General features: G+C 39.0%; 1 protein-coding gene across 7 annotated transcripts in view; it reads left to right on the top strand.

The window, feature by feature from the left end:
• The window catches only part of LOC117993743 (ileal sodium/bile acid cotransporter-like), a 38,227-nt gene that overhangs the window by 8,839 nt on the left and 3,943 nt on the right, over positions 1-25,445 (top strand). For 2 of the 7 annotated variants that reach the window (XM_069506957.1, XM_069506955.1), the window contains exons 2-11: positions 8,039-8,215; positions 9,166-9,318; positions 11,119-11,252; positions 12,863-12,982; positions 13,634-13,808; positions 15,035-15,297; positions 16,231-16,417; positions 17,307-17,399; positions 21,084-21,202; positions 23,377-24,133. In XM_069506957.1, coding sequence (XP_069363058.1) covers positions 8,053-8,215; positions 9,166-9,318; positions 11,119-11,252; positions 12,863-12,982; positions 13,634-13,808; positions 15,035-15,297; positions 16,231-16,417; positions 17,307-17,399; positions 21,084-21,202; positions 23,377-23,403 — 1,434 coding nt within the window. In that variant the 5' untranslated portion in view covers positions 8,039-8,052 and the 3' untranslated portion in view covers positions 23,404-24,133. Of the gene's footprint in view, positions 1-8,038; positions 8,216-9,165; positions 9,319-11,118; positions 11,253-12,862; positions 12,983-13,633; positions 13,809-15,034; positions 15,298-16,230; positions 16,418-17,306; positions 17,400-19,088; positions 19,106-21,083; positions 21,241-23,376; positions 24,134-25,445 lie in introns of those variants that run through there. The other 5 variants (XM_034981561.2, XM_069506956.1, XM_034981563.2 and 2 more) reach the window with 5 other exon arrangements.

Below are 25,445 nucleotides of genomic sequence, written 5' to 3'. Positions count from 1 at the left end.
GAGTCCCAATGTGACTCAAGAGGGGGTAAGGTGTCTGTGTGTTAACTTTTCAGGCCTATCCATGTACAGCACGCGGCTGAAAGTAATGTACATCGACCTTTAGAAGGCAGATAGCAGATTTGTAGAGCATTGTCTCTGTCGTTGAGACGGTCAAAATGTCATATAGGTATGAGTGACAGAGACAACGCTCTACAAAGCCAAAATGTCATTCTAAAGGCCGACGTACATTACTTTCTGCCGCGTATAATTGACTTCATGTGACTTGTATGGAATTCCAGTTTGCAATCAACAAGTAGAGCTGTCATAAAAACATACAAGAAAGGTTGGTTTCAAGGTACTGGCTTCGCATGCTCTTTTCAGTCTTAATTCGTTCAAAATAAGGACTATTTTGGTGTGGAGTTCGAATGTTCTTATTTTAGACCCCGTACGTGCCTTTATACACGATTGCATAGTACTCTCAACCTTTCATCACTTCTCAGGTTATGTTTTTACTATTGTACGGGAGCGGTGTGCAGGCTCGACCGTACCAAAGGGGAGATCTCCCACCGAGCGGTTGGTTGTGCTCGGTAGCGCCAGCTGGGCCGACGGTTATGTCTTGAAACTTCTATATATAGTCCAGATTGCAGAAAACTCCGTTAGTGCGATTGCTATCGGCGGTACATTTGTTCGGGACTACGTCATCGATTGAACAGCGCCATCTAGTTTCTATTGTGGTAACCGCCACATCACTCCCCTCCGAGACGAACGCGTAGTGTGAAGCAGTGAAGAGAGGTGGCGTTGTAGCGTGAAGGCGTGTGAAGGAAGGGCAATGGCTGCTAACCAACCAGAGAAGCGGTAGACCAGGACGCTTGTAGCTGGTGATGGAGTGCAGGGCCATTGTGCCCCGAAGCTGTGGCTACATCCGTCTTACAGGCCTCGATGTGCTTGCTGTTGCTGCTTGTAGACTTGGAGTTTGGAGGAGACGTCGGGCTTGCGGTGTGTGATCCAAAGGTGTTGCGATGTATGCGATCACCCTTGATCACGTATGCGCCAGTGCGGAGTGCGGCGGTGTGCGGTTTATCTTCGATGACGTCGGCTGTTGTAGTGTGCGACCATTCTTGATTTCGTCGGTTGTTGAGGTGTGTGACCATTCTTGATCACGTCGGGGTCACCAATGTACGGGAGCGGTGTGCAGGCTCGACCGTACCAAAGGGGAGATCTCCCACCGAGCGGTTGGTTGTGCTCGGTAGCGCCAGCTGGGCCGACGGTTATGTCTTGAAACTTCTATATATAGTCCAGATTGCAGAAAACTCCGTTAGTGCGATTGCTATCGGCGGTACATTTGTTCGGGACTACGTCATCGATTGAACAGCGCCATCTAGTTTCTATTGTGGTAACCGCCACACTATGACTTCCCATGAGGGAAAAACGGAACCCTTATAGGATCACTTTGTTGTCTGTCTGTCGGTCTGTCGGTCTGTCAAGAAACCTACAGGGTAGGTACTTCCAGTTGACCTAGAATCATGGTAGATAAGTCTTATAGCAGACATTATGGGAAAAATCTGAAAACCGTGAATTTGTAGTTACATCACACAAAAAAAAATTGTGGCCATGAACTAAGTATTTCCAATTTTCCAAGTGAGATAACTATATCGAATGGGGTATCATATGAAAGGGCTTCACTTGTGCATTCTAAAACTGATTTTTATGCATCACAGTTTTTAAAAATACGACTTCAGTACGGAACTCTCGTAGCGCGAGCTTGACTCGCGATTGTAAGGAGGTACAAAATGGCGCGTGAGGAATTAAGTTTTACACATTATTTTACTTACGCGTAGGTCAAATGATTCGATCATCACTAAACGAAAGCCAAAAAATTCATTTGACATTGGTTGGTTCTACATTGCTGCTTCACTGAGCGATATAAAAACATTTTATCGTGATTTACGGTATGAACTTTTTATTAAAGTAAACTTTTACAAGTGCTTTCAAATCGTCAACTAGTTTAATTTACCACTGGTTTGGAATGCCGTTCCTACCGAGAAGAACCAGCAAGAAACTCGGCGGTTGCTCTTTACTATGGAGTATGGAAGTGGCGCGTCGCAATGTGCATCAGAACAAAATGACCAAAACAGGGGCATTCCGTATCGATACGAGTAAGAATAATTGGCATTGACCTGTTGAACCTAGATATAACAGTTTCTTGTTAATTACTTACCTACATTGTTGTGATAAGGGGACAGAAATATACATATAGTACGCGACAGGTCGAGATGGCAATCGGGATGGGGAAGCCCCGCACACCCGCACCGTCATCTGTATAGTTTACGTCCTGAAAAAGATCTGTACTGATTCTGAGCACAACTTAATTTTAGAGTATTCGCATCCTCTTCTTACTAATGAGAATAAGACATGTTTTGGTTATCTTCGCTACCAAATACCTACTTTAGTTGATAACAATGCTCTATCATGTCTCTAATTACTATGCACTGATACAAAAACACTTTTACTATCATAAATTAAATACTTCTGTGCATTGATATGACCTTAAAACTAGAATTTCACGCAAAAAAACTTAAGAATGTTGGTCCGCCCCTTGAATAACCCCATGTTGTAATCTAGTCACCATACACCCATGTAATGAGGGTGAAATTCCTAACGATGGCGCGCGGTGCGGTTGTAGAAAAAGGAAGGTGCAATGAGGTCAAAAAGCTCTTCAGAGCACTCCCCATTATAAAGGCGATAGAACACGCATAGAGAGCTAACGTCTCTGCGGTATACTCCAGGCTTTCGAGCGAGCCGGTTAGTTTGGGATCGCCCACAAGTCGAACAGCCGGCCTTTGGATCCAATCAAATGGAAGGAGTTGGTACTGGGGTGCCCCAGCCCAAAGGTGAGAGCAGTACTCCATGTGTGGGCGGACTTGCGCTTTATAGAGAAGGAACCTGTGCTCTGGCGCGAAGTACCGCTTTGCTCTGTTGAACACCCCAAGCTTTTTGGAGGCTCATTTGGCCTTACTTTCCAAATGATCCCGGAATTGGACCTCGCTCGAAATGTGGACTCCAAGAATCCCAATGCTGTTGGAAGGTGTGAGGGGAGTGCTCTGCAAGAGAAGAGGTAATGTAAACGGGGACTTCTTGGCGGTAAACGCGTAAACTTGTGTTTTTGTTGGGTTAAATTGCACTAGGTTTTGTGAACCCCATTCTGACACTTTACCTAGGCAGGTTTCTATGTCAGACACAAGTTTTCTTGACAGACAGACGACGAAGTGTTCCTATAACGATTCCTTTTTCCTTTTGAAGTGCGAAACCGAAAACGGTAGTTCGGTTCTTTGAAACTGTGTGTCAATGGGTTTCTTATATTATTCTTCTGCGTCATTGTAGTTTATTCAATAAGTTACATACCTAATTAACTACCATGATATATAAGTTTCTACCCGTATAAATATGCAGCTGTTTATGCGAGAAACCGGAAAAGGTTAATTGTTATAAGTCCCGCAAATTGCTAATGCGCGTGGCCGTCATTTTAGTGACGTCAGCATTAGACTGAAGTTCCCGCACCGTTAGTGCGGGGTCTGTGCGGATGTGCGGGGCGCCCCCGCCCAGATTGCTATTTCAACCTGTCGCGCACTATACATATATACATATGTGATACGTCATTCAGTCAGTTCATCATTTTATGTGTACAGTTTCTTCACGTTATTAGGTTACTGAAATGTGAATTTAAAATCAAATCATAATAAAAAGACCGATATTTCACTGTTTACAATAGAATTGAACACGTTTCATTGGTAATCATAAACTCTGTCGTCGCATGTCACGTGCGCTATCCCGCGCCGGGTTAGCGCGGGGGCTGTGTGGGAGTGCGGGGCGTTCCCACCCCGATTGCCATCTCGACTTGTCACGAAGTATAATAGCTGGGTTTTTTTAAAAAGAATATTAGCCATGTTAAATGACTAATATTCCCCTTTCCTCTCCAACTAAGCATCAGGCTTGTGCTAGGAGCAGGTACGACAATAGTGCAACGGGCGGGGTTTGAACCGTCGCGTCGACCTTTCGGTTTTCAGTCCACTCGTTGACCGGTTGAGCTATTGAGGCTCTAATCTGATTGGTCCTGCTTTTACACTTCTGTCAACTGCAATTCTCCTTATGCGAGAGATTGTTCTATCAGTCAAAACAGAATACATAATAGTACAGTACGCGGCAGAAAGTAATGTACATCGCCCTTTAGAAGGAGATAGCAGATTTGTAGAGCATTGTCTCTGCCGTTGAGACCGACCAAAACGTCATATAGGCATGAGTGACAGGGACAACGCTCTACAAAGCCGAAATGTAATTCTAAATGCCGATGTACATTACTTTCTGCCGCGTACTGTAGATACCTTCCAAGGCAAAGATGTTTAAGGTGGAAGACACGGTCTGCCCGCGAAATTCAAGTTTAATTTGGTTTTTCGCAATTTGTAAACGAATGCGACAAAGTAGGCTTATGGCATTCAAATTGAGCCCCTAGCAATATCATCTTCACAGGCTTATATAAAAATCTCTTAAATTGAAAGTGTCCAGTTTAAGAAATTAGTCAAAATAATGAGTTTGACGTGAGCTACTCAAAAATTAGTCATCATTGACAAAATTTCTATAGAACTGTAACCCATTTTATTATATAAAAGTCGTTTACACGTATGCTTTATGCAGCATTTTGTTGCTGTTTCATCACTGATAACTAAACATAGGAACTAACACCTCTAGAACTTGTGGTTTTTCATTAAATCTAAAATTAAGTCACATAATGATCCTAGGTTATATGCAATTTACCTACAAAATTGTGAAACTAATAAAAAATCAATTAGTTTAAAATCACAATTTTTAATTTTTCAGTGGTTATTTAATAATAGGATAATTATCATTAATTTATATTGTGTGTAAATTGGTGGGTCAGGATCTGTCACTCTCCTTTGAATTTCGCGGGCAGACCCGTGTCTTGGGCCTTAAATAAACAGCGATATTTTACGATACGCGGCCTAAAACCAAACGCCTCTCTTTTTATCGCGTAAACTCTTGATATGTCGATTAAACTGACAAAATCGCAGAGAAACCCCTCGAGTCTTTAATCTTGAACGTTTTATTTAGGTAACGCCACAGTGGCATTTCTCCAAACACAATATTATTATTGTCCATACGGTCTTTGGGACGAAGCAGATGTACCTAAAAAAAACGTTAGTACGTTAGTACTATTATATTATACTAGTTTATGCTCGCGACTTCGTTCGCGTGGACTACACAAATTTCAAACCCCTATTTCGCCCCCTTAGGGGTTGAATTTTCAAAAATCCTTTCTTAGCGGATGCCTATATCATAATAGCTATCTGCATGCCAAATTTCAGGCCAATCCGTCCAGTAGTTTGAGCTGTGCGGTGATAGATCAGTCAGTCAGTCACCTTTTCCTTTTATATATTTAGATTCTGTGACGTTAGTACTATATTCTGTGCCTATATCGATCTCTGAAAACTAAATGCAGTCTTCCCTCAACGCTTATAAATTGTCTTGGTCGATTATATAAAAAATATTTTCCCGCAGCATTTTTACTCTATTTTTATGTTGAAAAATTGAAAAAAATGTCGCTTACGGATTGTGACGTCACCTTCCGTACAGCGTGACATTCATGGTAAAAATAAATATAAATCATGTTTTTTTAGTTATTCTCTTTAGTAATGAATTCTAGCCCCATAAACTACCGCTGTACAAAAAATCACTTCATTTTTATTTTATTTTATTTGTTAGGTTAACTTACGGCTACTTACACTAATACATTAAAAAAATACTTATTCTGAACATATAACTTACTAAATGTATTCGCCATTTACAAGGTAACCCAACATTTACAAAAATATGTTACAAAATATATTAGAAAAAAACCGGCCAAGTGCGTGGCGGGCCTTGAGTTGCCTAAGGGTTCCTTGTTTACTACGGAACTCTAAAAAATACATTACAACAATAAGTCGATGAAATACAAAATGACATGAAAGAAGTGTATCTAATAATATTAACTATGACTAATAAAATAACCTACTGAGTTTTATTACTACAGTCAACAGTGGAAGACACTATTCGACCTCTATTGTTAAACTATTCTATAATGTATCATGATATAACAGCTGGGGTCTTAATTCCATACGTTAATCGACTTATTGTTAATTAAATAACGTAATTCGCCGCTTCTTATCAACGGTTATCAGTACGTGACACCGACCACGGTCAGTGGCTAAAAAACTGCTTTTTTACGTCGAATTATAAACCGTATTCCAACGACTTAAGTGCGTATTGATTGATGAGAGTTCATTATTTTATATAGGCGAAGAGCAGGTGACCGATTTCTTCATAGTATTTTATAAAACACTAGCTTATGCCCGCGAGTTCGTCCACGTGGAATACACAAATTTCGAACCCCTATTTAACCCCCTTAGGGGTTGAATTTTCAAAAATCCTTTCTTAGCGGATGTCTACGGCATGCGCCACAGCTTTACTGATCAGCCTCCCGATTGTGTAAGAATAACCATTGCATGGCTATCGCAATCGTCAAGAAATTCTGCCCTTTGATTGGCTGTGAAAAAATGTAAACAGCGAATCAACCAATCAAAGGGCTGAATTCCTCGACGATTGCGATAGCGATGAAATGGTTATTCTTACACAATCGGAGGGCAGACTAGACCAGTGGGGTGATTCCCTAACTCAGTGTCCAACACAGACTGGTAGCCGTCGATGTCATTTGGCATTTATTTTTAATCCATTGAAGGTTTTTTACGAAAAATTGTTTTGATGTCACTCAGTGAAGTAGCAATATGTATAACCAACCAATAGGTATTGTTGTCCAACGTTCATCGATAGACACTTAGTTAGCGAATCACCCCGCAGATGAAATATAGAAATTATAAAATTCCAAATTTCTCCTGCCGGGATTCTAACCCGGGACCTCCCACTGATGAGACCACAGCGGTTACCACTAGCTAGTTGCACTTGCTTGTTATTTGTCTAGACTGGTAGGTTTAAACACGTTGAAAAATACCTACATTAGCTCTTACAGTATTAAGTTAAGAAATACGCCTCAAATTATGTCTTTTAAGTCTGGCTCTCATGCCAGACGGACATTGAGAAAATCTTTACTTAAATTACTTTTACTTTACTGATTCCTTGTAAATAGTATACATTTTTACTCTATTTACTAGAAATAATACAGTAAAATTACCTTTATTTACTATAGATATATTTTGAAAAAAAAGTTACTTTGATTAAAATCTGTGTGATAATAATATAAGTACCTAATTATTGTGATACTAGTTTTAATCTTAGAGGAGGAATTTCAAATCATCAAAAGTGAGTTCTAGTGATTTTTGCTTACAGCCAAAAATTATGATTTTTAGAGTTCCTTACCCAAAGGCTGCTAACGGCACCCTATTACTAAGACTCCGCTGTCCGTCCATCCGTCCGTCCGTCAGTGGGCTGTATCTCGTGGACCATAATAGGTTTAAACCATAGTAGCTTTCAGGTCTCTTCACAGAATGTGTTATTGCCGCCATGACAAATAAATATTAAAAACACGAAAGTTAAAACAAATTGAAAGTGTTATTTCTTGTATACTATAAGTACGGATGTCACCTAGTATAGTTCGTAAAAAATGAATCCTCACGCGCCATTTCAACTCTATGGGTCAACTGTATGTCAAAAGTACGGTTCACCTTTAAAATAAGGATTAAAAAGCTGATTCCCGCGACTTCGTACGCATGGATTTAGGTTTTTAAACACCCCCTGGGAACTCTTGATTTCCAGGGATAAAAAGTAGCCTATGTCACTCTCCAAGTATTAAACTATACCCATGCAAAAAATCACGTCAATCCGTTGCGACGTGATTGGAGGACAAGCCAACCAACCAATAAACCAACAAACACTTTCGCATTTATTATAATTATAATAGGGGCAGTGATGTTTCTTTTCAAGGCACGGAATCCTCGCGCGGTGAGCGAGACTCGCACTTGGCAGTTTTATTTAATCCGATTATTTTTTGTTCCAGTGTACGCAAGCAAGATGTGTCCAATATGGCCGCTGCACCTGATTGTCCTCTACCTGTTGGTGCTGTGTCCGCTGTGGGTGCTGTGCCAGGCCGCGCCCGACCTGCTGGCGACCTTCTCCGCGGAGACCTTGGAGATGCACATGGATGACACCTACGACGTCTACGTCAATGTATCAGGTATGTCCTCAGAATAAATACCTTTAGAAGTAGCACTATTGTGACTTTTACTGTTAGAGCGAGATAGCTAAATACATTTAAGCTCTTATTAGAACGTGACGAAATGATTATGTTTTGTCCTTATCACCGTGCCCAGTTTTTTTGTTTGTCAAGATGTTTTGTACGTGAGATCTTGACAAGCAAAGGTAATATTGACTCAAGTATTTTAAATAAATTTGATTTGTTTTGGTTGTTTTTTCTTTTTGAAGTTATTGTACAATGGTGGGTTGCAGTATACTAGGCTACAATAGCCGAAGCGAACGTAAAATAGACGGAATAACATTTCACAAGTTAGTACCTCTGCTTGAGCGAGAGGGACTGAGAGGGCCACGCTAGTTGCATATCTGGTATATCTGGGTATATCGATGGTCAGTGCTTGAAGACCAAAGTCTTTAAGCTGAGCGTGTGGCCAGTGATATGGGTCCGAAACAGGTCGCTAACTATGGGCCTTATACAGCTCTGTACGCACCTGAGCTGCGCTGCGCTGCATGTCACCTCGCGGCACGAAGCGTCAAAATATTATTTCTATCATTTTTAGAGTTCCGTACCTCAAAAGGAAAAACGGAGCCTTTTCATATGATACCCCACTTGATATGGTTATCTTACTTCGAAAATTGAAAATACAAATTTTTAGTTCATGACCACAATTTAATTTTTTTAGTGTGATGTAACCACAAATTCACAGTTTTCAGATTTTTCCCCTCATGTCTGCTATAAGACCTACCTATCATGATTCAAGGTCAACAGGAAGTACCCTACAGGTTTCTTGACATACAGACAGACAGACAACAAAGTGATCCTATAAGGGTTCCGTTTTTCCTTTTCAGGTACGGAACCCTAAAAATAGCAAAATATCCTTTCTGTCCGGCATGGGAATCACATGTTAAAAGCATTATAAATGAATTTTTCAGGATATGATCTTCAAGTAGGGGACAAATTCGTTGTGAGAACACAGATACCCCACGTGGCCACAGCGGAATTCTTCAAAGGGGACAACGTGACGGACCAAGAGTTCGATAACAGGCTCTTTGAAGGACAACTCAAGGTCGAGTGCCACTTTCTAGGTGAGTTTTCCCCAAAATAAATCTCAAAAGTCTATTCAACAAGTTTATTCAACATCAGTACCTATATTTCAGTACCCATATTATAACTAATTTGTCTGTACCTTATTTAACGCTTAAATACATGAGATAGGCATATTATAATTAATTGACGACCTCCCTGGCGCAGTGGTGAGCACTGTGGTCTTAATAGTGGGAGGTCCCGGGTTCGATTCCTGGCAGGGGTTTGGAATTTTATAATTTCTAAATTTCTGGTCTGGTCTGGTGGGAGGCTTCGGCCGTGGCTAGTTACCACCCTACCGGCAAAGCCGTGCCGCCAAGCGATTAAGCGTTCCGGTACGATGCCGTGTAGAAACCAAAGGGGTATGGGTTTAATAAAAACTGCCATACCCCTTCCAGGTTAGCCCGCTATCATCTTAGACTGCATCATCACTTACCACCAGGTGAGATTGCAGTCAAGGGCTAATGCGAAAGTGTGTTTGTTTGTTGGTTAAAGGAAACGCTAAAGGTCGATGTACATTACTTTCGGCCGCGTACTATTTATCTTCTTAGTTCTTGTAGTGCCATCTCCTACCGGAGATTGGCAACCATTGGGGCTATCTGCACCTTGGACGCTGCTGCGCGAAACAAAGAACGGGTATAGATAGTTCAATCCACGCCAGATCCTTCTTTCCACGCACGTGCAAACTGTGGAACCAACTCCCATCGGCGGTGTTCCCACTAGATTACAACATGGGGTTATTCAAGGGGCGCGGGCGGACCAACAAATTCCTAAAAGGCCGGCAACGCATCGGCGGTTCCTCTGGTGCTGCAAATGTTCATGAGCGGCGGTAATCACTTAACATCAGGTGACCCGCAGGTGCTCGCTATATCTATTTAAAAAAAAAAAATGTTGACGCGCCCCACTCTTTGTCCCAATCGACTACAATGCAAATGTGCTGTGTACTGTTAGAGTGTGAGTTCTATCGTAAGTCGTAACGCCCCGATCAGCGATGTGGGCACACGCACAAGAAGATAAATCAGGTAAAGATCACTCCCCGCACCCGTGGTTTCCCCGCACGAAAAATAGTGGGGCGCGTCTTCGTGGATTGAACTATCTATACCAAAAATTTTTTTACAAAAAAAATAAAAACCGACTTCGATACACAAACACTAAAAATTGAAAAATAATTTAATTTATTACCGAATATATTATGTATACAAGAGTTAGTATAGTTCCATAATAATACTTTTTGGTGCCGGTGCCAATTAGCTTTAGCTGCGCGAATCGTCTAGACTTCATATTTTTATGAGACTCCACAATGGCACCTCATTGGCACCGACCCCAAAAAATATTATTATGGAACTATATTAACTCTTGTATACATAATTATATTCGGTAATAAATTAAATTATTTTTCAATTTTTAGTGTTTGTGTATCGAAGTCGGTTTTTATTTTTTTTGTAAAAAAAAATTATTTCACAATTTTTAGTGGTCCCATGGAATTATGCTATGACTGGTTAAAAATCTACTGTTTACTAAGCTATTACACTGAACGCGAGCAATTTACTCTTATCCGTTGAGGAGTTCCAGTATCTATCTTCGAAGATGTTCATCAGATCTTCACCAAATTTAAATGGGACCAACTTTGAAGTATACCCTTTCAAACAAAAAAAGAATTTTCAAAATCGGTCCAGGCGTCTTCGAGTAATCGGGGAACATACATAAAAAAAAAAAGATTCCGACGAATTGAGAACCTCCTCCTTTTTTTGAAGTCGGTTAAAAACAACAACAGGTAACAAAATATACTGTTTCTTTTTCAGGTAGAACAGATCTAACTGTGGAGACGCGTCGCAGCGGCTCTCTTTTCCCCATAAGGAATGGGACCATCCAGCTCGTAGTGATACGACCTGTGCGAGTGATTGACACCGTGTTCACTACCAGTGTTGCTGTATTTGTGAGTAGTAGTACTATCAATTTTTTTTAGGATTCCGTACCTCAAAAGGAAAAACGGAACCCTTATAGGATCACTTTGTTGTCTGTCTATCTGTCTGTCTGCCCGTCTGTCTGTCAAGAAACCTACAGGGTACTTCCCGTTGACCTAGAATCATGAAATTTGGCAGGTAGGTAGGTCTTATAGCTGACATTTGGGAAAAATCTGAAAACCGTGAATTTGTAGTTACATCACACAAAAAAAATTGTGGTCATGAATTAATAATTAGTATTTTCAACTTTCGAAGTGAGTGACTATATCAAGTGGGGTATCATATGAAAGGTCTTCACCTGTACATTCTAAAACAGATTTTTATTTATTTTTATGCATCATATTTTTTGAATTATCGTGCAAAATGTCGAAAAAATACGACTGTAGTACGGAACCCTCATTGCGCGAGCCTGAATCGCACTTGGCCGGTTTTTTTTAGTGTTAAAATCCATACTTAAATACTATCCAATCCAATCCATCAACCTGTTTGCGTCCACTGCTGGACTTAGGCCTTTCCAAGAGCGCACCACCAAATACGGTCCTTCGCCTTTCTCATTCATCCGCTCCCCACCACCTTCTTTAGGTCATCGGTCCAGCGGGCTGGAGGTCGTCCCACACTGAGCTTACCGGCGGTCTCCACTCCAGAACACGTCTGCCCCATCGGCCGTCGGTTCTGCAACAGACATACTAACTACTACTACAACAGACATACAAAATACTATCCATACTAATGTAAATACGAAGTCTGTATGTCTGTCTGTCTGCTAGCCTTTCACGGTCCATCGATTCATCCGATTTTGACGAAAGTTGTTACAGTGATAGCTTGCATCCCGAGGAAGGGCATAGGCTTCTTCTTATCCCGGAAATACAAAGAGTTCCCACAGGATTTTTCAAAACCTAAGTCCACGTAGATGATGTCGCGGGTATCATCTTATATTACAATAAAACTTAAACCAATTACTGTACAAATCATGCCCGGATGGAATGGTGCCAATAATACTGGCTGCATTTCCGCGCTGGACAGCCAGGCTCATCTGTTGCGCAAAGAATAAGCCAGCCCTTCTGTCACCAGATGAGGCTATTAATCGCGGTGAAATGTCTCGTAATTTTTTTAGCCCTAAGATGCTATGGCCCCAGGGTCTCCACGGCAAACGGAACAAAAATTGCAATGAAGTTCATTTGTTTATTGTTTCCTCGCAAATAAGAGAAAAGTGCTATTACAAGTCTTGCCAACATAGCAATCGACGGACTCGACTGGCGCCTCGTCCTTTTAAAATCAGTAAAACCACTCGTCCTTCCAATATTACGCCGCTGTAAATTGCTATATTTCCGGCCTGGACGGTAATATACTATTACTAACTTATGCTCGCGACTTCGTCGGCGTGGACTACACAAATTTCAAACCCCTATTCCACCCCCTTAGGAGTCAAATTTTCAAAAATCCTTTCTTAGCTGATGCCTACGTCATAATAGCTATCTGCATGCCAAATTTCAGCCCGTTCCGTCCAGCAGTTTGAGCTGTGCGTTGATAGATCAGTCAGTCAGTCACCTTTTCCTTTTATATATTAAGATTAAATTTGCAGGTGTCCCTGATCTTCATAAACTTCGGGTGCGCGATGCACTGGCCCACCGTGAAGGCTTGCTTCAAGAAGCCCATAGGTCCTGCCATAGGGCTGGCTGGACAGTACCTATTTATGCCGCTGGTAACACCTTTTTATATTTATAGGCATTTTATAATGGAAATACTGGGTTTAATCAGAACGCTAGCAAAAACTTAGCGTTATTGTTATACTACCTAAACACAATCCAATACCAAGAACCATTTGCCACATTTTATAGATTTAGTGATTTAGTATTTTTCAAACCCGCAATGTCTAGCGTGCAAAACTCGGGTCAATGCCCCCCTACGACGTGGCATTGACTCTGAATGGCCTACTTACCACTGACTTCTTGCGTCAGTCAGATGTTTTATTTGCAATATTAGAGCCTCAATAGCTCAACCGGTAAAGGAGTGGATTGAAAACCGAATGGTCGACGGTTCAAACCCCGCCCGTTGCACTATTGTCGCACCTACTCGTAGCACAAGCTTGACGCTTAGAAGAAGAGGAAAGGGGAATATTAGTCATTTAAAATGGCTAATATTCTTTAAAAAAAATATATAAAAAATACATATATAACTATATATCATAAACTTTTACAAAATTATATAATTTTTTTATATATTTTTTTTTGTGGTATCATATCAGTAATCATTAGTACTATCACCTATCTTCGTTTTTGCCAACGTTCTGGTCACACACTAACTTGTATCTAAAAAAAAAATATATATATTTAATAGATTTACTTTGTTCCAGATATCGTTCGGCCTCGGTTTCCTCATATTCCCGGACTCGCCAGCCTTGCGCTTGGGAATGTTCTTCTCAGGCGTGTCTCCCGCGGGGGGAGCTTCAAACATCTGGACTTTCATCCTTGGAGGAAACCTGGATCTCTCCCTGGCCATGACTTCCATATCTACTTTGGCTGCGTTTGGTAATTTCCCCCCAAAGAATATCCTTACCTCATCCAAGTTTTCAGCTATGTACAACTTGAATATCTTCAAAGCAAGAGTCAGTAGTAATCTTTTAGACACAAACGGCCCAAACGAAATGAATTGACAACTATGTCGAAGTCTTTGAAAAAAAGGAGTTCAATAGGAATAACAATATGTTAAGGTAGTTCTAGCCTAGTAGTTGAGACGTCCGCCTTCTAGTCGGAGCTCGGGGGTTCGATCCCGGGCACGCACCTCTATCTTTTCGGAGTTATGTGCGTTTTAAGTAATTAAATATCACTCGCTTTAACGGTGAAGGAAACCTGCATGCCTGAGAGGTCTCCATAATGTTTTATAAGGTGTGTGAAGTCTACCAATCCGTACATGGCCAGCGTGGTAGACCATGTCTAAAACCCTTCTCACTCTGAGAGGAGACCCGCGCTCCGTAGTGAGCCGGCGATGGGTTGATGATGATGATGATGATGATGATGTATCAAACCATGTTTAATTTTTTTGGGGTACTAATTACATAGCGGGGGATGGAGAGAGCTATGCTTGGAATTTCTCTACGTGATCGAATCAGAAATGAGGAGATCCGTAGGAGAACTAGAGTAAGCGACATAGCTCAACGGGTTGCGAAGCTGAAGTGGCAATGGGCAGGGCACATAGTTCGTACAACCGATAGACGTTGGGGTCCCAAGGTGGAATGACGACCTCGCACCGGAAGACGAAACGTTGGAAGACTCCCCACTAAGTGGACAGATGACATCAGACGAGTCGCAGGGAGCTGCTGGATTCAGGCGGTGCAAGACCTTAATTTTTTTAAATTTGACTTAAAGGAGATCGCCCGTGAACGGGCCCTCTTTTGTGGCGTCGTGTCAAAACTTAAATTAAATTTTTTTTAAATGTGTTATTTTTTTACGATTATGTTTTATAACGACTTTTTTTCACTCTATTATTGAAAATATCCACAATTACTGTTAGAATCGTAAACATGCATTTATTTTGAAGAAGTATTAATTAAATATAACCTCAATATCAGCAATATAAAAAATAAGATATCTTTATAACCAGGGTGAATAAATAGAAATCGTTTGCAGAATATAAAGAGTTAATTATTTGTCTACAAAATAAAATTAGAACCATGGTGACATATCAATTATATTAGGGGGGGGCCCAAAGCTCCTAAGAAAATGGGCAATCTCTTTTCACCATAATATTGTTCCAGGTCTAATGCCAGCGTGGCTATTCACCCTCGGCCAGGTGGTGTTCGCCAACGCGAACATCGTGGTGCCGTACTTCCGCATCGGCATGTTCGTCATCGGCCTGTTCATCCCCCTCGCGATCGGGCTGGCGATGCAGAGGCTCACGCCGAAGATCTCCGCCTTCATGGTGCGGATCCTGAAGGGCTTCTCCACGTTGCTGCTGCTCTTCATCATCACCTTCGCCATCGTCACCAACCTGTACATCTTCGAGCTGATGACGTGGCAGGTTAGTGTGATACAACACCAGCAATCAATAATTGTGTATCATGGACTTCGTAAAGTAACACTTGCTGCTATCTATATATAGATTTATAGATGTAGACTGCGTGACACACATGTAAACTTTTTACTTTAAGGCCAAATGGGATTGAAAAAAATAATATATGTAAAAATGCCTATTTTGGGGAAACTTCGCGATTTTTTGTATCGCGCCAAATTGTGCCAATCGCGTTTCGACTCTCGTAATTCACTAAAGAATATCTTTAATTTTTATAATAAAAAAAAAAAAAAAAAACAAATTGGTAGTTTTTGAGGCCAAAACTTGATTCTTTGAACGTCCGAAATGTGTCTCAACTTTGTGATATCTTAACCACAAACTCACAGTTTTCAGATTTAAGGGAAGTACCCTGTAGGTTTCAATTCCCTTGACAGACAGACAACGGTGTATTCCTATAAGGGTTCCTTTTTAGGGTTCCGTACCTGAAAAGGAAAAACGGAACCCTTATATCATCACTTTGTTGTCTGTCGGTCTGTCTGTCTGTCTGTCAAGAAACCTACAGGGTACTTCCCGTTGACCTAGAATCACGACATTTGGTAGGTAAGTAGGTCTTGTAGCAGACATTCGGGGAAAAATCTGAGAACCGTGAATTTGTGGTTATATCACACAAAAAAAATTAAATTGTGGTCATGAACTAATAATTAGTATTTTCAATGTTCGAAGTAAGATAACTATATCAAGTGGGGTATCATATGAAAGGGCCTTACCTGCGCATTCTAAAACAGATTTTTATTTATTTTTAAGCATTATCGTGCAAAATGTCGAAAAAATACGACTGTATTACGGAACCCTCGTCGCGCGACCCTGACTTGCACTTGGCCGGTTTTTTTGGAGATAAGAACCTTAAAAAAATTTAACATTTGAAATCATCTTGGTCCACAGATCCTAGTAGCGGGCATGGGCGTACCCTGGCTGGGTTACCTGGCGGGCTACTCGGTCGCGCGAATCTTCCGGCAACCACATCGCGACGCGCTGGCGATCTCCATAGAGTCTGGCATCCAGAACACTGGCATCGCGATCTTTCTGCTGCGGTACGCGCTGCCGCAACCAGAGGCTGACATTACTACAGGTAATTTTTTATTCGGATACAAGTTAACCCTTGACTGCAATCTCACCTGGTGGTAAGTGATGATGCAGTCTAAGATGATAGCGGGCTAACCTGGAAGGGGTATGGCAGTTTTTATTAAACCCATACCCCTTTGGTTTCTACACGGCATCGTACCGGAACGCTAAATCGCTTGGCGGCACGGCTTTGCCGGTAGGGTGGTAACTAGCCACGGCCGAAGCCTCCCACCAGACCAGACCAGAAATTTAGAAATTATAAAATTCCAAACCCCTGCCAGGAATCGAACCCGGGACCTCCCACTATTAAGACCACAGCGCTCACCACTGCGCCAGGGAGGTCGTCAAAATCTGGGATCACTTTGTTGTCTGTCTGTCAAGAAAATCTCATCTATGAAATCAAGCCCCAATTATGCGTATATGTGCAAAATTTAACGAAATATCAAAAAAGATACCTGGCATCGACATATTTCATGACTCAGCTACTGCATTCAAAAAAAAAGCTCTTATCATTTTACGGTGGGTGCATCTCCTAAGTAACTTAATTATTAATTGTTTAGTTAAGTAGTTAGTTAAGTTGTTTTTATTTGTCTAGATATTTTGCAAATGCTGTGTACACATTTTATAGATACATTTATCAGCCTGTGTTTGTCTATAAGTGTCGTTTAAGTCTGTGTTAAATTAATGTATTGTGTGTGTTCCTAATAAATAAAATAAAAAAAGAAACCTACAGGGTACTTCCCGTTGACCTAGAATCATGAAATTTGGCAGGTAGGTAGATCTTATAGCTGGCTTTAGAGGAAAAATCTGAAAACCGTGAATTTGTGGTTACATCACACAAAAAAAATTAAATTGTGGTCACGAACTAATAATTAGTATTTTCATTTTTTTTTCAGTGGTACCAGTCTCTATAGCAATCATGACGCCGGGTCCAATGATCTGCATATTCATATACCAGAGGGTCAAAGCATGGTGTGTATACATTTTGTGTATTTTCAACATTATAATATGCACATTTTTGTGTTTGTTTTGCGAACAAAAGATACCATCCAGTAATTGGGTATTTGACTATATCAAAAATAAATTATTTCTCAGTGATTATTAAATAGAGGGTCTTCCAAAACACGCAAAATCCACGTCCTTTGTTAGTTTAATAACTTATCGATTAATCTAAAATGGTTATTGCATAAAATTATTGATTATCGATTAAACTGAAAAATCTTCTCAGACCTGGGCGCGTTTGGAACCCTCGTCGCTTTAGTTTTAAGTTTGCGTAATAATTATCACCACTATATCATACAAATGCAACAATCGATCATCAAAAAGTGTAATTTTTAACCTATTTTGAATAAATTATTTGATTTTGACTGTTTTTTTTAAGCGGAATTTTTATCGAACTGTTTTTAAATGCATTTTATGTGTACGTTTTTGGGAACTCATTCTCATAATATTTTAGGTATTCATTTTTGTAATGTAGCTGTGTACAGTCCGTTCACTATAACTTTTCCCCTTTTATATTTGGCACCATTGCAAATCACACAATAATAAACTCTAAGCTCTAAGGAATAAAGCAAACAAAGCAATGGTGCCAACATGAGGGCCGGCAGGGGAAAAGTTATAGTGAACGGACTTTAGGTGTATTTTTTTTGTTAAAAAATGATAAGTTGATATTTTTTAGCACTTGTGAGTGGGATAGTTAGTAGTATTTTTGTAAATTTTTTTAATAAATAAATAAAATCTTTTTATTAAAAGCATCTATGGCTCAATTTGTTAGTAGACAGATTTACTTAAAAACTAATGTTAGTAACTAGTAATGCTACACGCCAGTCGTATATTGGCATGTGGCGTCGCATGTCTACGTCATTGTGTCTCGACCCTTATTTTCAGGGAAAGGACAGGGTTTGAGAAATAAAATTATTGATACCCTAGAGCAGGCATTTCAAAGATACGGCCCGCGGGCCGCGTCCGGCCCTCAGACCATTTCACTTTAGGAAAATCAGTTTGACACCCCTGCCCTAGAGGGTATCAATAATCAGTACCCTTATTATAAATGCGAAAGTGTGTTTGTTTGTTGGTTTATTGGTTTGTCTTTCAATGACGTCGCAACGGTCCAACGGATTGACGTGATTTTTTGCATGGGTATAGATAAAGACCTGCAGAGTGACATATTCTACTTTTTATCCCGGAAAATAAAAGAGTTCCCACGGGATTTTTAAAAAACCTAATTCCACGCGGACGAAGTCGCGGGCATCAGCTAGTACATTCATAAATAGTAAATTCATAGTACCCTATGAACGCGAAATTTTGATGAGAAAAAAATCCTATACATATAACCAAAATTATTAATTTACGAACGTCAACTTTACATATTTTTTAAAAATAATAAAGAACTAGCTTATGCTCGCGACTTCGTCCGCGGACAGCACAAATTTCAAACCCCTATTTCACCCTCTTAGGGGTTGAGTTTTCAAAAATCCTTTCTTAGCGGATGCCTACGTCCTAATAGTTATCTGCATGCCAAATTTCATCCTGATCCGTCCAGTAGTTTGAGCTGTGCGTTGATAGATCAGTCAGTCAGTGAGTCACCTTTTCCTTTTATATATTTAGAAGATAACTGAATTTCACTGAGTGTGTATTTTTGCGTTTTCCATATAATGTCACCATCATTGACACCACAGCTGGGGATGTAAGCGTCGTACGTATTCAATACCATACGGGACGGTGGCGGGATGCTTTACTTGTTATTCTGCTTTATTGTTTTAGCTGCTTGGGAACATGCTTTGCTTTGGAAACTTGCCTATTTCCACAGTATTATGTCTTACGGAGTCTTGCTATGGGGTAAAGCGGCAGATATTGGGAAAATATTCGTATTACAAAAAAGGGGCAATACGTGCAATTTATAATTTAAAACCGCGCGATTCCCTACGAGAGATATTGAAGGAAATAGGTATTCTTACAGTAGCTTCCCAATATATTTACAATAATATAATTTTTGTACGACAAAACATTCACAGTTACAAAAAAATCAGTGATCTCCATGATAGGCAAACTAGAAACAGAAATAAGCTAGCTACTCCTGCGCTCCGCCTCTGGAAGGTGCGAAAGTCATTTGTGGGAATGAGTGTAATATTTTATAATAAAATTCCACAAGCAATTTTAGACTTGCCTTTACACAAGTTTAAAAAATGTGTTAAAAGTATGCTCCTAAGAAAAGCATATTATACAGTCGCAGACTATGTAAACGATAAAAAAGCTTGGATTTGACTCGCTCCAGCAATGCACGGGGCTGCAATGGCTTGTGTAGTACGGTATAATAACATTGTAAATTGAAAAATTAAAAATAGCAACCGCCGAGTTTCTTGCTGGTTCTTCTCGGTAGGAACGGCGTTCCGAACCAGTGGTAAATAAAACTACCTGACTATTCATAAGCACTTTTAAAAAGTTTACATGAATAAAAAAATTCTATTCTATTCTATTCATGAGAAACTAGATTATGCCCGCGACTTCGTCCACGTGGATTTAGGTTTTTTTAAAATCCCGTGGAAACTCTTTGATTTCCCGGGATGAAAAGTAGCCTACGTCCTTCCCGGGGGTGCAAGCTATATCTGTTCCAAATTTCGTCAAAATCGGTTGAACGGATGTGCCGTGAAAGGCTAGCAGACAGACAGACACACTTTCGCATTCACAATATTAGTATGGATATAACTTGACTGGCTTATGCCCGCGACTTTGTCCGCGTGGACTACACAACTTTCAAATCCCTATTCTACTTCCTTAGAGGTTGAATTTTCAAAAATTTCAGCCTGATCCGTCCAGTAGTTTGAACTGTGCGCTGATAGATCAGTCAGTCAGTCAGGCACCTTTTCTTTTTATATATTTAGATAATAATTGGTCGCTTATTGCATTGGTATGGGCCTAAAAGGTATAAGGAATGTATTGTAATATTAGTTTAAGAATTTTAGTCTATAAGAATTTTTTGTTTTAGTTAAATTCACAATATGCTTAAATCCTCGCCTGATCTTTAGTTTGTTTTTATCAATTTACATGCAATCGCATAACATAAATTGATGATTAAACTTACGGCGGTTACACACTCATCCGATCCGAGCCCGTGAAATTGTGCACCTATCGACCTTTAGAAAGAGACAGTGGTTTAGTAGATAGAGCGTTGTCTCTGTCGTTGAGACCGACAAAACATATTGGAGATGTCTCTCAACAAGTTCAAAGTTTTCATAAAACGTAAACTAATTGAAAATCCTATTACGATGTAAAGGATTATTTAAATGATAAGCAAGCTTGGGAATGAGTTGCTTAACGGATTGTGATAGTTCTAATAAGTTTCAATAATTTTGTAAAATGGTGATAATAAAAAGAATACCCGGCTGAGTTTGTTGTGGGCTCTTCTCAGACCTGGGCGCGTTTGGAACCCTCGTAGCTTTAGTTTTAAGTTTGCGTAATAATTTTCACCACTGTATCTTAGAAATCCAACATCTGACCATTGAAAAGAGTTATTAATTACCTATTTTGAATAAATCATTTGACTTTGACTTTGACTTTGAAACGTCACATAGGCATGAGTGACAGAGACAACGCTCTACGAAGCGTTTAAAATACACCCCTTTGTGCAAAAATGTTAATATATTTCAATGTGATGTTAATGATAATGTAAACAGCATCAAAAACCGGAACGCCGCCGACGGCAAGAAAATCGTGGGAGACGACGGTGACGTCAGTCCAGTATCCGAGACCACTCAGCCCGGCCTCGTCGCTACCATTGATAGCAAATAAACAGGTTCGTTATTATAATACATGGTTTTAGATCTCCTTAAGGTGACGCAGGACGCTCGACCAAACCTATTTGCTTTTCACTTGACATTGTATGAGAAAGGTGAGAGGCACGATGATTTTCACCGAAATCAAGGGTTTAGGAAAAGTATTTTTGAGAAAAAACTACTGAGTTTATGTTTGCAAAGTATAGTTATTTCAACTAATGAATAAATAAACTATGTCTAATGTTAAATTTCTTTAGAATTTTCATACTCCTAATCTTACTTATTTACGCCCAAAGTTGTCATAAATTTAGTGTTAAAATATGAATCTCTTGAGGCTCGTAATTTTAAAATCAATATTATTTTCAATGTTTCATATATCAATAAACCTAGATAATGACGAGATAAATCGATATAATACTTAGTTTTGAGCGTACAATATCAAATAATGTAGTAATTACCCTCCTACGTTTGTATGAAGAAAGCTCCGTCCTGAGCCCTCTTAAGCAGTACAATCGACTACACTTCTGTTTTGAATAAAAAATAGTACATTGTTCCACGACGGGAGAAAGTGACCGATTACTACGAGGGTGTAGTTTGAGCGCAACGCAATACGTCCGAGTTAGGAATCGCACTTTCTCCCGAAGGGATGTATTATAGTCCTTTATACTACACCTACGAGGAAAATAATAGGCAAATCAGTTAATTAGATCACCGCTTAGATCTTAATCTATTGTTTTTTATTTTTATTTGGACCATTTATAGCTGAAACCTGTTTTGTGTGCCTTTATAATAAAATAAAATAAAATAAATAAAATAAAATTATTGAAGTTTATATTAAAATTTGTACAATTATTAAAGTTCAAGGATTTTTTTTTACTTTTGTAAATGACGTACTACATAGAGAAAATGTAAGTGGCCGGTAAGATTTTTTTTTTGTTACTTAGTTATTAGATACTTTTTAAGTCTTGTTTCGACTTACAATCGAAACATGACATAAAAAGTACCTAATATTTGGTATCAAAAATTTTAAAAAAAAGCACGTTAGTAATGGATTTTCATACAACTTTTCAGCCCGCTCTAGCACGTTAACAATGAAATTCCATACATCTTTTCAGCCCGCATATTTGTTTGACAGTAATGATTTAATTTAATTTAATTTAAAACAACTTTATTGTTACTAAAATTACAGAGAGTAAGAATACAGGATACACTTAAAAAACAAAGGGCGACCTTATCACTAAAGTGATCTCTTCCAGGCAACCCATACTTAAGAACTTATAGAACTGTAAGACGGGGAGTCTTACAGTTCTATAATTCAAGTAGTATTCTTCAATGATGTACTTTGACTTTCGTTATGAGACAAACCAGAAGGTACTTTCCGAGCAGGTGTAGTATAAAATATCTTGACACAAACTCGAATCTGTGAGAAACATTAGTAGTAGCCGAGCGCCACGTCACGACCGCGCTGTTTTGATGTCCCGGCCACATTAAAGGTGTGATTCCGAACCACGCTGCACGCAGCAGTGCTGCCGCCAGCTGTCACAGTCCTGTCGCGGCGCTACTGGTCCCCATACAATCTCTATAAGCTTATATGACATTACATTCCGAGCTAGGCAGCAATGTAGCGACAGCAATGTAGCGGTACAGCTCGGAATGTTATGTCATATAAGCTTAAAGAGATTGTATGGGGACCAGTAGTGCCGCGACAGCACTGTGACAGCTGGTGACAGCACTGTTGCGGCAGCGCTGCTGCGTGCAGCGTGGTTCGGAATCATACCTTTACGGCCATCAACGCGATGTTCAACGCCGTTTCCCGTCAAAAGTAGATGTAGCCACGATCAACGTACAACGACATTGCCGTTTGGCGTTTGTCGATAAGTCGAGTGGCGGTATATTTTGGCACATCAAACAGATTCAACGAGAAAATTTTGGCTCACGTAATTCACTAAAGAATATCTTTAATTTTTATACTATTAAAAATAAATAAACAAATTTGTAGTTTTTGAGGCTTAAACTTGAAACTGACAACTTCTCAAGTTATATTTATACTATTTAGCATTTATAGATAGTTTTATACTATTAATTTACTTGAAACTTGATTTTGAACATCCGAAATTAGTCTCAACACCGCCGATATGGGACGCAAATCGTCGAACTATGGAGTATTTATTTCATAATGTGTTTTCTTTTATAGGACGAGAATTGGTCTTCATCTTCGTAACCAGGTCATCATATTTTGCTCAGAAGACAAAGTATTCATATCTTATTTACTAAGGATATTTTTTAATGATGTAAGAGTAAGACTTAACAATCATAACACGTTTACTGCCCACTTATACTTTTTTTTACAGTTGTATGTATTTTATATGTAAATAGTAAATTCTACGACCTCAGAATAAGTATCAAACAAAATGAACAATAAGGTAAAAGAAAGGTAGCAAGAAAATATTTGTTTGTGAAAATCATTTATTTGTATGGAACATTTAAAATTATACAATTTTAGCCCTTAATCTAAGGGTAAATCGTACTTTTGACATGTCAGTTGTCACAGAGCAAAAATGGCGAGTAGGTACTTTCTGAAAAATTATGCATTGCTAGCTTTTCCTGCGATTTAGTCCGCCTGGACTACACAAATTTTAAACCCCTATTTTACCTCCCTTAGGAGATGATTTTTCAAAAATCCTTTCTTAGCTGATGTCTACGTCATATTAGCTATCTGCATGCCAAATTTCAGCCCGATCCGTCCAGTAGTTTGAACTGTGCGTTGATAGATCAGTCCGGGTTTGGTAGCTTTTCGTTTTTATATATCAAGATACACATAATTATCTACATTATACACATATCTTGGCAAAGCCTTCATTTGTTTTGGCTCAATTTGTCGATTTCTCCAGAATTTGTGAAAAAATGTTAAAATGTTTTGTTTTGGAAAAGATATTGTGGCTAATTCCGTTGTACACAATCTCTAAACTAAACTAAAATGGCACGTCTAAATCTATTGCTATCCCTTTCATAATTTTGCCTGCAGAAAAGGATAGCACTAGATTTAGACCTGTTAATTTAGTTTAGTTTAGAGATTGTGTACAAGTGAATCGGCGCCATTCTGTCCCTAAAAGTTTTTGAATGAAGTTTTTAAATTTTTGAACATTTTTGAATCATTTTCGATCGTTTTTTACAAAGATTTCCTAGCCGTTGTTTTTGAATTTCTAAACATTTTTGAATCATGTTTTTTTTGTAAAAGCTTTCACAAATCTAAACCGTGTAAGCGGCGAAATTAAGTTTTTAGTGCATTTTAAAACATGATCATATGGAAAATGTTGTTAATTTATTATTATCAGACTACTTTATGTATGCTAAATTTTTGATAGGTACCTATAGTGTAGCTAAAGTTATGGGTCAAAATGTTTTTGTTTTATATCCTTGGATATGAATTTTTACTTATTTAATTTATTGTTTGATTATTTTACATTTTTTTTTGTTATTTCTGCCTCCTTTGGTCTGCATTATTTATTTTTTGATAGGTATTTATGGCTGTTTACACTAGCTCGAAAGTTTATATTTGCTTTTTACAACAATTTTATAATTATATTTTACGAGCTAAAGTATTTATTTCAACGCCCTCTGTGGTACGAACTAATGGCTCATTCTGAACAAAAATGGTGCTCAATAGAGGCTATCAAAAAATTTGTATGACATGGTTTTACTGATTCTGAGCGCAACTAAACTTTAGAGTAGGTATCTTAGTAGTATGCATCTTTTTCAGACAGACAGACAAACAAATCTAATTTAATTTAGAACTGTGAAACATCGTGACTTTATGTGCCAGTCGCGAGCCTATAATTTATGTGCACTAAAATTTAGACTCTAAATTTAAAATTGATTTTCCGTCTTTTTTTAGCAATATGAAAAAGATGCAAAAACTCTAAAGTTTAGTTTAGACTTAGAGAAAAACAAGAGAATGGACGCCAAACATCAAATTATAAGTAAAAGCGAATTTCAGCTCGCAAAAGTTGTATAGGATCTACCGTCTAGTACATATAAGTCGTTTACTTATTTATATTATGCCAAGTAATGTATTGACATAAATAAATAAGTAATTCATCTGTATTAGAAGCATAAATAAATAAATAAAAATATTTTTTATTCAATTAAACTTTTACAAGTATTTTTGAACCGCCAGAGGCATCTACTACTGGTTCGAAATGCCTTTCCTACCGAGAAGAACCAGCAAGAAACTCGGCGGTTGCTCTTTTCAAAGAATTGATA

Source organism: Maniola hyperantus, chromosome 24, assembly GCF_902806685.2.
Source record: "Maniola hyperantus chromosome 24, iAphHyp1.2, whole genome shotgun sequence".
In the NCBI taxonomy this organism is placed as follows: Eukaryota; Metazoa; Arthropoda; class Insecta; order Lepidoptera; family Nymphalidae; genus Maniola; species Maniola hyperantus.
The sequence above is the reverse complement of the archived record's forward strand: the minus strand, read 5'-3'. Positions and strand labels throughout refer to the sequence as shown.